This window comes from Egretta garzetta, unplaced genomic scaffold (assembly GCF_000687185.1).
Source record: "Egretta garzetta isolate BGI_Z169 unplaced genomic scaffold, ASM68718v1 scaffold172, whole genome shotgun sequence".
Taxonomy (NCBI): Eukaryota; Metazoa; Chordata; class Aves; order Pelecaniformes; family Ardeidae; genus Egretta; species Egretta garzetta.
This window is the reverse complement of record NW_009258951.1, coordinates 1,355,689-1,370,548: the sequence shown is the minus strand read 5'-3', so window position 1 is coordinate 1,370,548 and position 14,860 is coordinate 1,355,689. Positions and strand designations below refer to the sequence as shown.

Below are 14,860 nucleotides of genomic sequence, written 5' to 3'. Positions count from 1 at the left end.
GGGAGCCCTGGCCCAAAGCCACCTGCAGCTCCGGGAGCCCTGGCCCAAAACCATCCTGCAGCTCCGGGAGCCCTGGCCCAAAGCCACCTCCAGGGAGCCCTGGCCCAAAGCCACCTGCAGCTCCGGGAGCCCTGGCCCAAAGCCACCTGCAGCTCCCGGAGCACATGTACAGTGTAGGCACATGCCCACACCCCCAGTCCTGCAGCTGCATTAGGGTGGCGTGGCCGTGGGTGAGCCATCCATGATGCTGCTGCAAAATGGCAGCTGAGGATGGTGTTCCAATGAGGAGCACCTTGGGCCAGATGCAGGCAGCTGCATGCACGGTTGGGATCGCTGTTGGGCTTTGAAACACAGGCATTGGCGTGTGCAGCATTACAGGCAGTTTGGCGGTGGTTACTGCAGGGGGCTGCGGGGTGGCAGGAAAAGATGCGCCCTGAAAAAGGTGCTTCCATTCAAAGGCTCACGCTGTCATGCCTCAGTTAAGACAGCGTAACTGGTATTGTTGGTGATGCTTGGCACCTCTAGGGAGTGTGTGTCAGCAGGTGAGATGAGGAGATAGGCCCATGCTTGGATATTTTCTTTATGGCACAGTTTCAGTCCGTGAAGAAATTTAAGCCATACCTTTTCAGGAATATAGGAAAGGTGCTAGTAAGTTTCTTGTGCTCTTCTTTATCACCCTTGCAAGCATTATGAGTATTAAGGCTCTAGTACAGGTCCTTTGTTATTCACATGATTCTCTGCCTAGTAGTCAAAACTGAGCAGTTAAAGATGATGACAAATAGTGAAGGGTATAGATACACAAGATACCCTAACTGAAGAGATGAGTTAGTCCAAAGAATCACAAAATTGCAGACTGGTTGAGGTTGGCAGGGACCTCTGGAGGTCATCCGGTCCAACCCCCCTGTTCAAGCAGGGACACCCAGAGCCGGGTGCCCAGGACCATGCCCAAATGGCTTCTGAGTATCTCCAAGGATGGAGACTCCACCACCTCCCTGGGCAGCCTGTGGCAGCGCTCGGTCACCCTCACAGTGACAAAGTGTTTCTGATGTCCAGAGGGAACCTCCCATGTGTCAGTTTGTGCTCAGTTGCCTCTGATCCTGTCACTGGGTGCCACTGGGACGAGCCTGGCTCCTTCCTCTTTGCACCCTCCCCACACGTGTTTCTATGCATTGATGAGACCTCCCTGAGCCTTCTCCTCTGCAGGCTGAACAGTCCCAGCTCTCTCAGCCCTTCCTCACACGAGAGACACTTTCTCGTCCCTTCATCGTCCTTGTGGCCCTTTGCTGGCCTCTCTGCAGTTACGTCCCTGTCTCTCTTGCACTGGGGAGCCCAGCAGTGGACGCGGTCCTCCAGGTGTGGCCTCACCAGTGCTGAGCAGAGGGGAAGGATCCCCCCCTCAACCTGCTGGCAGTACTTTGACTGATGCAGCCCAGGGTGCCATTCACCTCCTTTGTGGCAAGGGCACATGGCTGGCTCATGTTCAACTTGGTGTCCATCAGGACCCCCAGGTCCTTTTCTGCAATCCATTATCTTCCTCAAGACAATGACCTATACCTGCTTTTTCACCATAATAAACTGAGGGAAGTCTGTTAGGAAGGGGATTCCTGTCTAACGTGAAATGACAAATGGGTTTTGTCATGAAAGGATTTAAAAACTAAACAAACCTTCAAATGCTAACTGGTGAACAAAGAACATTCCACCTCTGAATTTTCCCAATATAGGAAATTATGTTTGAGCTGAGACAATTTTTGTCCAAGGAGGGAGCCCCCCCCACCTCCCTGGGCAGCCTGTGCCAGTGCTCGGTCACCCTCACAGTGACAAAGTGTTTCTGATGTCCAGAGGGAACCTCCCATGTGTCAGTTTGTGCTCAGTTGCCTCTGATCCTGTCACTGGGTGCCACTGGGACGAGCCTGGCTCCTTCCTCTTTGCACCCTCCCCACACGTGTTTCTATGCATTGATGAGACCTCCCTGAGCCTTCTCCTCTGCAGGCTGAACAGTCCCAGCTCTCTCAGCCCTTCCTCACACGAGAGACACTTTCTCGTCCCTTCATCATCCTTGTGGCCCTTTGCTGGCCTCTCTGCAGTTACGTCCCTGTCTCTCTTGCACTGGGGAGCCCAGCAGTGGACGCGGTCCTCCAGGTGTGGCCTCACCAGTGCTGAGCAGAGGGGAAGGATCCCCCCCTCAACCTGCTGGCAGTACTTTGACTGATGCAGCCCAGGGTGCCATTCACCTCCTTTGTGGCAAGGGCACATGGCTGGCTCATGTTCAACTTGGGGTCCACCAGGACCCCCAGGTCCTTTTCTGCAATCCATTATCTTCCTCAAGACAATGACCTATACCTGCTTTTTCACCATAATAAACTGAGGGAAGTCTGTTAGGAAGGGGATTCCTGTCTAACGTGAAATGACAAATGGGTTTTGTCATGAAAGGATTTAAAAACTAAACAAACCTTCAAATGCTAACTGGTGAACAAAGAACATTCCACCTCTGAATTTTCCCAATATAGGAAATTATGTTTGAGCTGAGACAATTTTTGTAAACCTGTTTTAAAATCAGATTGCTTACTTTTAAAAATACTAAAATCAGGGAAGTGCTTCTTGACCACCACCAACAAAAAAAAGCTTTTAGAGCATACCAGTAATTTATAAAACATGATGTGCATGAAAATGCGTGAATCATAATTATAGGCAATGCTTGTAATGTTGTATGTAAGTAAGGATTGCTGATATTTTTCCGGTACGCGGCCCTTTTTCAGGTATCTTTGGCTTTGACAAACTCTCTGTGATGGAGTTGGGCATGGTTTGTGTCTGTCTCAGATGCACATTTCAGCTGTGTCTAGCTTGTTGCTTTGCCAAGTTTTTGAGAGAAAACAATAGAGTAGCCACTGTTGGTGATTGCCCTCCCCCCCTCTCCCTCCCTCCCGCCCTGACTCCTTTGTATTATGTTAGAGTGGAGCAAAAGAGCATCATTCCTTCTGGTTTCCACGTTAAAACCAACCAAACAATCAGAACAAAAAAACCTAGGTTTGTCAGTGTTAAGCTTGAAAGTGTGACAGAGAAATGCTCCCCCCCGCCCCTATGCACATACCTGTTTGCACATGTTTCTTTGGGATTTTTCGGATGTTCGTGGCTGAACAGGCTGTAAATTCTATGGTTCCCTTGTGTGACTGGATTGCACATACATCCGCACCCCTGTACTCACTGGTTACACTCCTTTCCGCACAACCTGGAGGGAAAAAGTCACAGGAAGAACCTGAGAGATAATCAGGTCCCACTGGCTTCCAGATCAAATGGAAGAAAAGATCGTGTCACATGAGGATAGAAGGAAAAAAGCTGGAAAAAAAGAGGAATGCTTGGGACTAGCTCTGATGAGATGAGGGCTAAGATGGGAAAGCACCTAAGCCTAGGACAAGCTGAGGAAAAAAAAAAAAAAGCTTGGCCTCAATTTTGATGGAAGAGGATAAATTTAAGACTAGGTGAAAGATAAGTATATGAGGATGGGAACTAGCCAGGGAAACTGTGTTACTTGTCAGCACACTGTAGGACTTGGTAAAAATCTGTTGAGGATGATGAAGGAATAAATTTTGCTGGATGAACAGACAGCATTCAGAAAAAATGGACAAAGTGCTGCAAGAGCAGCTCATTAGATGAATACTGGCACACTGAATGAGGTGTGAGTCCTGTGGAAAGTGAGACTGTGATCACGCCATTAAAAAATTACATCACAATGCATGTCACAGAAGTCAAATTACCATTGCACATTATAGAACTTCCTACTTTTGATGACTGAGCAATAGTGTAACTTTAGTAGCAGCTTGTCTGTAACTTAAGTAAAAAGACATTTCAAAACACCAAACACTAAGAAGTAGCTTTGATATACAGCTAGGATTTGTGTAGTTGTAACAGAAACTGCCAGCCCTGTAACTGGGCTGTGTTAAGTGTAAACTTCTAAAGAACTTAATTAGCCATTTACACTTAACCTATATATTAATTTTGCAAATGTGTGCAATGAGTCCAGCTGTTAAATTGGTAAAACATTATAGGTAAAGTTTCAGAATAAAACATTATTTTTGCCTCTGCAAAATCTGGAGAAAAACAGAAAAATTGTTGACTCCATGCATTCAGTCCAAGTTTAAAGTACTGGAATTCAGTTTTTGCAATACTGCAACTGAAATGATAATCTGTCTGGTTAGGAACGAGAATTCCACAGTGCGAAGTGCATAGCTGGCTATATAGAAAGAATGTAGCATGATTCAAGACTGTACTGAGAGGTTTGATTCCATTTTTGTCCTGCCATCTCTGTCTTGCCCTGTCACAAACTTTCCGATGACAAAAGCTGTTCTGGCTCATCCCCTCTGCTTTTTGAAGCCCTTCTCACCTTGAGCTTACTGTGAAGCTGGACTGGACATTTATTGAGAATGTAGAATAGTCTGCATAGAATTTTAAAATTTGGCACAGATTTTTCCTAGTGCTAGCATTTCAATGTAATGTAACTTATTCTAATAGGACTGAAAAAGCTTTGGTGTTTCCATTTGAATAATCAAAATATTATGCTGTCACTCCAGCTTATTTCAACCTTTCACATTCTTCTTTCCTAATGGGCATTCTCTTTGCCTGTCCCGGAGCCAGTTATAGTTTTGGCCTTGTTTCCTTCAAAAAAATCCACCTATTACATAAATGTGATAGTCTTCTGAAAAGCTAGGTTCTATCTGGTAAATCTTGCACTTGCTTGGTGTGTGTTACTTAACACATAGCAGTGAGCACATGTTTAGTGGATGAAGGAACTCCTACGATTTCTTCTAGCTAACATGATACTAGCTAACTCTTACAAGCAGTGAAGCAAGGAAGTCTCAGCTTCTTTTGATTTGTGTCACCTTTGGGTTGATTCTCTGTGGTTTTTAATGCAAGCTACAACAAAAGTTTTTCTCCTGGTTGCATGAATAAGCTGGCATCTATTAAGAAATAAATTGATGCTGAGCTTTTTTTCTCCTTGGAGATATAGCTACCTCTCTCATCAGTCTTTAGAAAACTGTTAAAAAGTAGTAACGCTGAGACCTCTCTCTGCTTTCTTAAACTTAATGAAAAGGTTTAAATGTTATTTGAGAACACAGAACCACATACGGCTGACTTCACAAGCCTCTTCTCCTTCGGCAAATAGGCTAAACAAGGCATGTGTATGCGTATTTTTCTCCTAACCTGCCCTCCACTCCATCTCTGTCTGCTCCCCTTTGCTAGTGATTCTTTTAGGATTGGAGGCCACAAGACCTACTGATTAAGCCATGTGGCTGGGAGCAGAAAGCAGGGGTTTGTCACCAGTTCCACTCCTCATTTGCCATGATGCTAAGGGCAGGCATATTTGTTTCCCTTTTTTTTCTCTCTTTACTGCTTGACTAAAACCAGTAAGTCTGTCTCCTGTGCTGTATTTTAGAGGGGAGTCCCAGCCATGTATCCCAGCTGTCGGTGCTTGTCGACTGCTTCAGCAGGTAACAATCAATCTTACAGTTTCTTACTTGCACAGATGTGCTGACCAGAATCTTAAACTCTCCCAAAACAGAGGACTCATCTTAACACGCATTTCATTCCTCATTACAGGAAGCTCTAAAACTTTTGATACTTAAACAAACAAACTAGCAGATGATAAAATTCCCGGAGATGCAAAGTTCTCAAGATGTAGAGATTCTAGTGGGGATTTGGGAAGAAGCAGTGCTAAAACTTTCACCAAGTAATTAACTTTAGTCTCATGTGAAAATAAAAAAAAAAAAAAAAAAAAGCAGGATAATATACTGGGAATGACATATCTAATTAATATTAAGTTAATTCAATTACTCCCTTTTGGAAAACCTTAGTATCATTAAGTTCAGATGCATTCAAACCTTTTCATAGCTAAAGAAGTATAATAGCATCAATATTAGAATAGAATAGAATAGAACAGAACAGAACAGAACAGAATAGTTCCATTGGGAGGGACCTACAACGATCATCTGGTCCAACTGCCTGAGCATTTCAGGGCTGACCAAAAGGTAAAGCATGTTAAGGGCATTGTCCAATGCCTCTTAAACACTGGCAGGCACGGGGCATCGACCCCCTATTTAGGAAGCCTGTTCCAGTGGTTGACCACCCTCTTGGGAAAGAAGTGCGTCCTGATGTCCAGCCTGAACCTCCCCATACACAGCTTTGAACCATTCCCAGGCCCCCTGTCCCTGCATCTCAGGGAGGAGAGCTCAGCTTCTCCCTCTCCACGTCCCCTCCTCATGAAGCTGCAGAGAGCAGTGAGGTCGCCCCTCAGCCTCCTCTCCAACCTAGCCAAACTCCGAGTCCTTGTCTAGGACTAGAATGTTACTAGAGAAGTGATACAGTAACAATAATGCTAAGCAATTACAGTTGTCAACCTATATAAGCATTAATCCCACATCTCTGAGCAGTTAATTACTCCCACATCCATTTTTACTGCAGAAGATTATAGGGCTCATTTAGATTAAATGGGAAGATAGTCTGCAGTTTATGCTAGCATAAAGCAACAGCAGTGTTGCTTGGGAGGTCATTTTAATTGACTTCAGAGGAACTGTTTCAGCATGACGCCATCAGTTCAGGCAACACCAGTCTTTCTTACACGACTTCCTCAAGACTGCACAGAACATCAGCAATACAGATCTGTGCTGTAACAGCTTCCACACCTGACCTCACTGACAAGGTCCTGTACTCATCAGAGGAGAACGATGTGAGCCTAGAGGTACACATTCCTGGGGTCTTGACCCAAGTGTGCCAGTGTGCTCCAGGGCTAGTTAGTAAGGTGTTCTTTAAGTGGAGTTTTCTCTTATGATGGTCAGGTTTGTGCAAGAAAAAGGTCATTAGTCAAGGCTACAAGATGTTAATCAGAAGTCCTTGTTATCAAAACCATTGCAGTGCAAAATGGTCTGTAGGTGTTAAAACCCATCTCTCTGCTAAAATCAGCGTCATACGTGCTGAAGGTCTTGTCACAATGCTGAAAAATACTTGGGCTGGACATAAACAGAAATGTATCTGGTGAAAGGATAAAGTAGTGCTAACTGAGTCAGCCTTAGAAATTCCTCGTTCACAGTGTGCTGTAGTGCTGTAAATGGAGATGGGTGATTGTTTCTCTGTTGAAAGTCTGTAGAAAAGGACTTCTTGCTGTGTCATATTTACAGCATCCATGTTGGCCGTGCTGCGTATGTTTGCTGTCTCAGGTGTATTATTCCAAGTACGTATCTCCATGTTAAAAGGTCGATCCTTAAGTTTACTCCCCATCATAGTTACAATAGCTGTCAAGTGTAGCTGCCTTGCAGTATTTGCTGTATGAAGTGAGTTTCTTAAAAATGTTTTGGGGCTGTATTAGGAAGCTGGGCATAATTAATTTGACAATGCCTTCTCTTATGAATTGGTCCCTGTATATCAGGCGTGGCTCAGTGATGATTTTCCAGCTGCATAGTTCACACAGCCCATAGCATTATTTATCCTGTGCAAACATTGAAACAACATCTCATGCTTTTCTCACTGTACAGTCTGGTTATTTTTTCATTGTCTTTTATCAGGATTTTCATCAATGTTTCCCCACGGCTTCCAGATTGTTCACAATGCAGATGCAGCAGTTCTGTTCACTGGGCAATCACGTTACCCATGCCCTGCATTCTTTACATTAGTTGTTCATAGGAAGACAAATTTAATTATAGCTAGTACTAATTGGGGACGGACAGACACTTGGTTCTTTGTTTTAAAAGTCATGATTGACATAATGGGAAGGCCTAAGCTCCATTTGCTTCTTTCTGATGCTTTTGCTAGTGACTGTTTATATTTTGATGCAGCCTATTGCCTATGCAGGTTAGTTTGTTATAGCAGTTTGCACTGATATAGCTGTTGCAGCTGGCGCTTAAGATCTGAAGCAAGTGGGTTTGAGCGGGTTTTGAATCTTAGGGTTTTTCAGTACTATTTTTGTGGCCGTATTTTATTTTCCATAAATTTATAAAAAATTTGGAAGCTCTGCAATGCTTCTGACTATAACATCTTATGAAGTGAACTCCACTGGTTAACTTTAACATTTGGTCAGTGCTAAGTATAGGCCACGGATCCTTCCCATTCTGTGTTCCCCAGGATCTTCTGAAGAAGCCCTGCTTAAAGTGACGTGTTTCAGGAAAGGTTTAAGGCATCTCTTCTGTTATTTAAGGGGTCCTATATGTTCTTCTAATAATTGTTATTTACAAGGGGTGTTCTGAATATTTTAGATCACATAGGGCTGCCTGCTATGAAGTTTCCAGATTCTGCTGTGTTCTCTGCTACAAGAGGCATAAAAACTTTGTAGGTAGGAATTCCCAGCCATTATTTTTCATCTAAATGTATATTTTATAGCTTTTATAAAAGCTATAGTACAGAATTATTTGTGACATGATTCTTGCTTAAAAAAAATGAAACAACCCCACTTGTGCATAAGTTGAAAATGGTTTTATTTAAATGTTTAATGGGCATAATGGTCTAGCTGAGAGATCATAGGATTTAGCCTGTAGTTATTTAGCACTTAACATTGATATGGCTTATGTTCAGGACGCCCATTTGGATAAAGCACAGTATCACTTATGTGAATATATGTTGAGGAAATGTGTTTCATTTAGGAAAAGGCACAACAGAGAGTAAACCTCTCTTTATGAAGCCAGTAACAATTATGAAAAGCATAGAAGAAAATACTTTGGTTCCAGCATCTTCTTCAGCCCCAGCCATTTAATGTCCATAGCTTCACTTAAGTTAATGTGCTTTTTCGTTCCAGCATTTTAGGTATATTTAGAGCCACTGGTAGGCTTCAAATATTATATGGAAATCTTTAATGAGACCCTTTTGTGATTGCTTGTATTAGAGAGGACAGAGTTTTGTTCTGGACTAATAGAAATGAAGGAGAGAGCGCTGCATTTTCCTAATGATTACTGTTTATACACTGTTTTTCTGTTCAATTTTGTATTGCTTCTTAACTGAACTTAGGGGGTTAAGACAGATCAAAGCTGTGCATTGGTCCAGATAAGAAGTGAAAAAAGATCAAGAAGTGAGACAGCAGCAGTAGCGATTTGGAGCATCTGCGATAGGAGAAAGGATTGGGAGATGTCAGATAATTGGTAGGAGAGTTCTTATGCACTGCAGAGTCATGCTGGAGAATGTGGTCATTAAACTATAAAGGTGATAAATGGAGATGGGCAGGACCAGAAGCTACACATTACAGTAGGCTGCTTTAAATTTTTAACCTAGCTTTTTAAAAGCTGCTCCTATTAAACAACTCTGATAGGGAAATCTGTGTAATACTTGTCTTGTAACTGCTCATCACATCTTTCAAAGACCTCAGTGTCCAAATATACCTTCAGACCTAATCTTGGTTGGTACAAAGAGAGTTTTAGTGCTGGTTGCAGTGTAACAAGGAGTGAGCTGGTGGAATTCCACTTACTTAGATATGACATCTGTGGTGGTGAAACATGACCATGGACAGTAGAGCAGAACATAAGAAACAATTTGTAGGTAGAGGACTTTTACTAGATCATCTGATTTAATAGGAGAAAGTAGACAAGCTTTTGGACACATGAGCCCTTCTTTAGTCTCAAATAAAACCATGGACTCAATAGCCTTACTGGTTTTATGCCATATCATAACATACCTCCTCATTAACCTCTCTGTTCCATAGGTAGCAAACTGTTTCTCTTCCCTAACATTGTTATCTTCTCTTATCCCCTTAATAAGTTCTCTTTTACTTCAAAGCTGTCAGCTGTCTTGTCTTTCAGAGATGATCTAACTGATATGCACCTAACTAAACTCTGAGCAATTGCTTTCTAGTTGTATTTAGCTCAAGTAATTTTATTGAGGTCTGCCACATCTGTTCTGGGCCTGATGAAAGCCTTTAGGTGTTCAAAAGCTTGTCTGTTTTTTTACAGCTATAGCAACTGGTTTAATGCAGCATAATACCTCTATCTGCAAATCTAATGAATATTTTTTGAGGGACGAGGAAATTAATGGAGAAAAACTTGAATGCATACTGGACCTGCCAGACAGAAAACAGCAGTGACAGGAGTTTCAGTCATTTAAGAACTGTTACATTTTACCTTTGTCTTCAAGCCTTGCAGTTGTACTGGGTACCATATAAGCAGTCCAGAAATGCTAAGCGTAAGCATCAGCATAAGCATATGCATTATCAGCATTCTTTCCTTACCCCTAATATAGGTATGTCTTACTCTGAACATTGTGAAGGCAAAAATGTTTCCAGGATCATGTAACATCTGTGACAGATCTTGATACCAGTTTCTGGTTTAAGTGCATTTCTCACCCTTTTCTTGTCTCGGGCATAATTCATTGATACTTAGACCTTTGGCTGTACTCTGGTGAGCTTAGAGGGGCAGAAACTTGTATTTGTTGCCTTCCAGCGTGCAGTCTTCTGAAATGTGCTGGGATATAGCGGGGGTAGTTAGTGCAACTTCTACAGCTTTGCTTTCTCTCCTTTGCAGCAACAAGGTTATTGACCACCCCAGCTTTTCTAAAGCTAAGTACTGTTTATTCAGTCACACCATTGATAGGAGTAAATCTCCTGTAAAACAACAAACTGTTATCCCATCTAGCCAGGCAGGCTCTCAGTATTTGTATAGATCATCTGGTACCACCTCCTGGCACCACTAGGTGACCCTAGTTGGGTTCTTGAGTAGAGTATGAGTAAACCTGGACAAGCAAACACACATGCTGATGTGAGGGCCACCACTGAGGTTGTTCCCAGCCCTTCTTTGTTGCCAGACCTTTAGTATCAGATCAAACCTGTAAAATTATATGCTCCGTCCCCTTGGGGTGAATCTTTAAAGGGCATAAGTCACGCACACCTGTCTGTTCTGTCCGCTTTTCCCAACTTTCTGTTGGGACTCCACTGCAGGACTTCTAGTTCTTTGAAAATATGTTTCACGTGGCTGAGTTCGCTACAAATACATTCAGTGACAAACAATGATAAATGTGTCCTTTATAGCATCAAACCAGACAGGTTTGATATTTTGTGCCTTCTCAGCATCTGTTATATTGCTATGTTGCAGTCTTTGCATGACCCAGGATGTTAGGACATTGCAACAGGAATGTTTTTATTCTTGGTTTCAATGTTGCCCCAGTTGTAATTATAGAGAAACATAGATCTCGCTCTACCTTTTGCCCTCACAGCGCCCTCACAGATTTCTCAGAGTTCCTTTTCAGCAAAGACAGAGAAAGACAGCAGATAATAGTTTATGTAGGTGGTGACCTAGCTCCCTGACTTACTTTATTATGGAATGGAAGAGAGTAGCCGGGCCAAACTATGATGGAGATCTGCATGGGCCTGAGGCTGAATGGGCCTGAACTGAATGGGCCTGAGGCTCATTTGGTTGCCGGGCTTGCAGTGGAGTAAAAAACAAGTTCTCTGCATCTATATAGTGAGTGGGAATGCAGGAAAAGCTGTAAAGGAAAGGGAAATGGTTGGGAAAAAAAACCAAACCCATGAGGTAGGCCTGGGAAAAGGAGAGGTTTTATGGAAACTGAGGAGAGGCTGGAGAAGGCATAGCATAAATGAGAATAAGTGAAATTGAAAGAGTAGAAAGGCTGAAAAGAATTTCAGCTCTAAGTCAGAATTGGAAAAGGAAGAGACCTGTAAGAGTAAAAATAATGTTTCTTTCAGGGTTCTTGGTGATGAGATGACAATGATGTCATGGAGAAGGGAGAGACAAAATTAGGGACTTTGTCTGGGACATGAAGTGAGATGAGTTTTAAAAAGGCTTCAGTGCTGAGTCTAAGAGAATAGGGAAGCTAAAGAATTGTATGGGAGAGAAGTATGAAGACAGGCTGGAGTGCTTTGTTAGGTAGGGACATTTGGCTGTATCTCTTGAAACCATTGCCCAGAAAGACTTGTAGAAAATAAGAGGGGCCCTAGCCAAGCTTCTTTATAGCCAGGCCTCCCTAGGAAACCAGTGGATTGTGATATGTAGGAGTGAGATACAGTGAGCACTTTCACTGGGGCTGGCATACTGCTACTAATGCTGCAGGATATTTTGCATCCCACTTTGCTTCAATTAGATCTTTTCTGCTCTGTCTTTCCCCAACAGAGCTACTACTCTGTTCACTTTCCAATAAAGGAATGGAATTAGCTGGAACAATTCTTGGTGGGTCTATATGCAGCATATGTTTAATTGTCTTACATTATACTTGCATTTAGCATGATGATAAAAAAATCAATACTTGGCTAACATTACCCTTCTTGTTACTAAATGGCTGAAAAAGCAAGCAACAAGTACGCATCTTATCTGGCTGTAAATAAATTCAGCTTAAATTTTCATAAGTGTTCATTTTCCCAGCCAAGCTGTGGGTCTGAGAACTGACATGCACAGACATAGTCACTTTTGAAATTGTACTTTTACCGAGGATTGAATCTTTCCTTTTCAATTTTGGTGGAGGATTCCATCCTGTAGCATAAACAATGTTGCCTGCGGAACAGTAAGACTTCAGGAAAGAAGTGCTTTCAAGCCACCCTGTATTTACTCATGCAGCATAAAATGTACCCCATGGGGAAGGGGAATTCCTGTCCGTCAGAGGCGATCCAAATCTGGAGAACCCATTTAACCACTCCAGAACTTCCTCATCCATTGCTCCTTGTGGGAATTGAAACATTTGCTTTGAGATTTACTGTTTGCCTCTCCTCTCCTACTTTAATCCATGTGTCTTGGATTTGGTGTATAATGCTGACAGATTTCCCTAGCTGGGTTCAGATGATACGTGTTTTCAAAGCCCCATTCGTATTGAAGCCCACGTACGATTTTGATGCTGGGTCTTACAACCAGTCTGTCCTCATAAATACTTCTCATTTCATGAGCAAAGATTTGAGTGAAACTGTATTTAAAAACGGTTGGGGAAAGCACTGTTAATGAAGATGAATTATCTTTGGAGTCCTTCTTTCTGTGTGGCCTTCTGGGTGAAGTTTTTGTCAAAAGATTTTCATTTTGCCTTGAAAAACATTCAGTTGTTCTTGCTTTTCTTTTAAATACTGACTATTTATTGTTTATTGTGCAAGATTTGGTTAAAGTGTCTGACACAACTTCAGGATGTTAGATTTGCAGAGTACTGCACAGGAGAGCATCTGTGCTAAAACCACATGCTGTTGTGTATTTTCAGTCTTGACTTTCTCTGCCTACTATATAGATTTGGGAAAATATACATCTCTTAAAGTAACATTTTCCTCAGCCTTCTCTTCACACTTAACACAGTTATTTAAGTTGTGTGTGCTGTATTCAGACTGGCAAGTAGAAGTCAGAGGAGGCTGCCTTATTCCTCAAGGCATCTCATAAGAAACAGAAAAAAAAGGAAGACTGAGGTCCCAATTTACCTCTCGGTGCCTGGGAACGTGCTCTCCTCCTTGATTTGTGGCCAGTGCATGTGTGGTGCCCGGGATCGGCACGGCAGAGGGCCAGGCCCCTTTCCCCGCAGCAGGGGCAGCTGAGGCTCAGGGACTGCTGGCAGGTCTGCCTGAGAGTGCTGGTAAGCGACAAGACAGTTTAAAATGGGCTGGTGGGTGGTTTTCAGTGGCACTGCCTCTGGATGTTGGACCACAGAGCTGAGGGAACCAAAAATATTACGCTAATTGTCTCTAATGGAGATGAGTTAGTGCTCACGGCGATGCAGGTGGGTTCAGTGGAAGTGCAGCTTACTGCAACCCTATGGATTGATTCTTGCATGTGGTGGCTAAAATCAGACCTATGAACAGCACCTGTGACACATTCCTGGTATGTATCCTCCTGTTCTGCTACACTTTCAAAGGAAGTAGAAACTTTAAAAGCTGTAGGCAAAAGTTCTTCAGCTTCCTTTTACTGTTTGCCTGCTTTTATGTGCTGTGGTGTGTATTGCTCAAAACAGGGTTTGGTCACTCAGGTTCCATCAGTTACTTAGAGCTCATTGTTTACAGTTGCTCACTAAGAGGTTATGGTTTATGGCTTTATTCTGTGGGACTCTGTATCTATCAGTTAGGGCTTACAGTTTACTTATTTACTGATCAGGGCATGGGATTTAAAATCTAGCCTCATCCATAAGTTGTAAAGTGTCAACAATCGCTTGGGTTCCAAGATGTGTAGTTTAACAATTAAAGTTCAGGTTTCATGCTTAAATGAAAAGGTCCAGATCTTTGGATAATAAATTTTAAGTCCCAAACCCTAAACAGTAGGCTGTGAACCATTTGGGGGGATTGTTCATATCTTTCCCCTGCTGCCAACCAACTAGGCAAGTGTTTGAAGAAGTGGATGTGCTTGTGCATGCCTGAACGGAAAGAGGGGCATGGCATGGTTATGCCAAAAATGTGGGCACAGGGAGTTCCCATGAAAGGTTAACCCGTAGTGACTAGTCCGATTTGTTTCTTTCAGCAGACCCAAATGTTGTGGTAGTCTTCAAAATGGGGCTGGAGGGGCAGCACTTGTGGCTTGTGTGTTCTCCTGTGCCTTGTTTGTGTGTGTTAGTGTTTATGTTTGTACACTGCATTTGTGCTTTTCTGCAAGGCTTGCAGTTTTTGCATTGCTTTATGCTTTTATAGCATGATGCTTTTTACTATGTCTGTCAGCAAGCAAGCAGATCACAGATTTATTGTCAGAACGGATACCAAGGCAGTGGAGTTGATGTATGCTGGGGAGTGCCTGCTAGCCCTGAGCCCTTTCCTGGACTCGCAGAGGTTTCCTGCAGCTGCAGAAGTTCTTTCTCCACCCCTCTGCCCAGCTCCCTGCCCCTCCGTTTCTACCCCTCTGCCTGACCATCCTTCCCACCAACTCCAGCCGTCTGTCCAGCTTGCTCGCCGCCCTTCTTTTCCTGTCCCAGCCGCTCTGTCCCGCCCATTGTCTCTTCC

The 14,860-nt window shown here is 43.1% G+C and overlaps 1 protein-coding gene across 1 annotated transcript in view; it reads right to left on the bottom strand.

Moving 5' to 3' along the window:
* GYG1 (glycogenin 1) overlaps window positions 1-14,850 on the bottom strand; it is a 33,938-nt gene extending 19,088 nt beyond the window's left edge. Inside the window, exon 1 of the mRNA XM_035890031.1 lies at window positions 14,756-14,850. Within this exon, the coding sequence (XP_035745924.1) occupies window positions 14,756-14,850 (95 nt within the window). The remainder of the gene's footprint in view (window positions 1-14,755) is intronic.
* Between the last annotated feature and the right edge of the window lie 10 nt (window positions 14,851-14,860).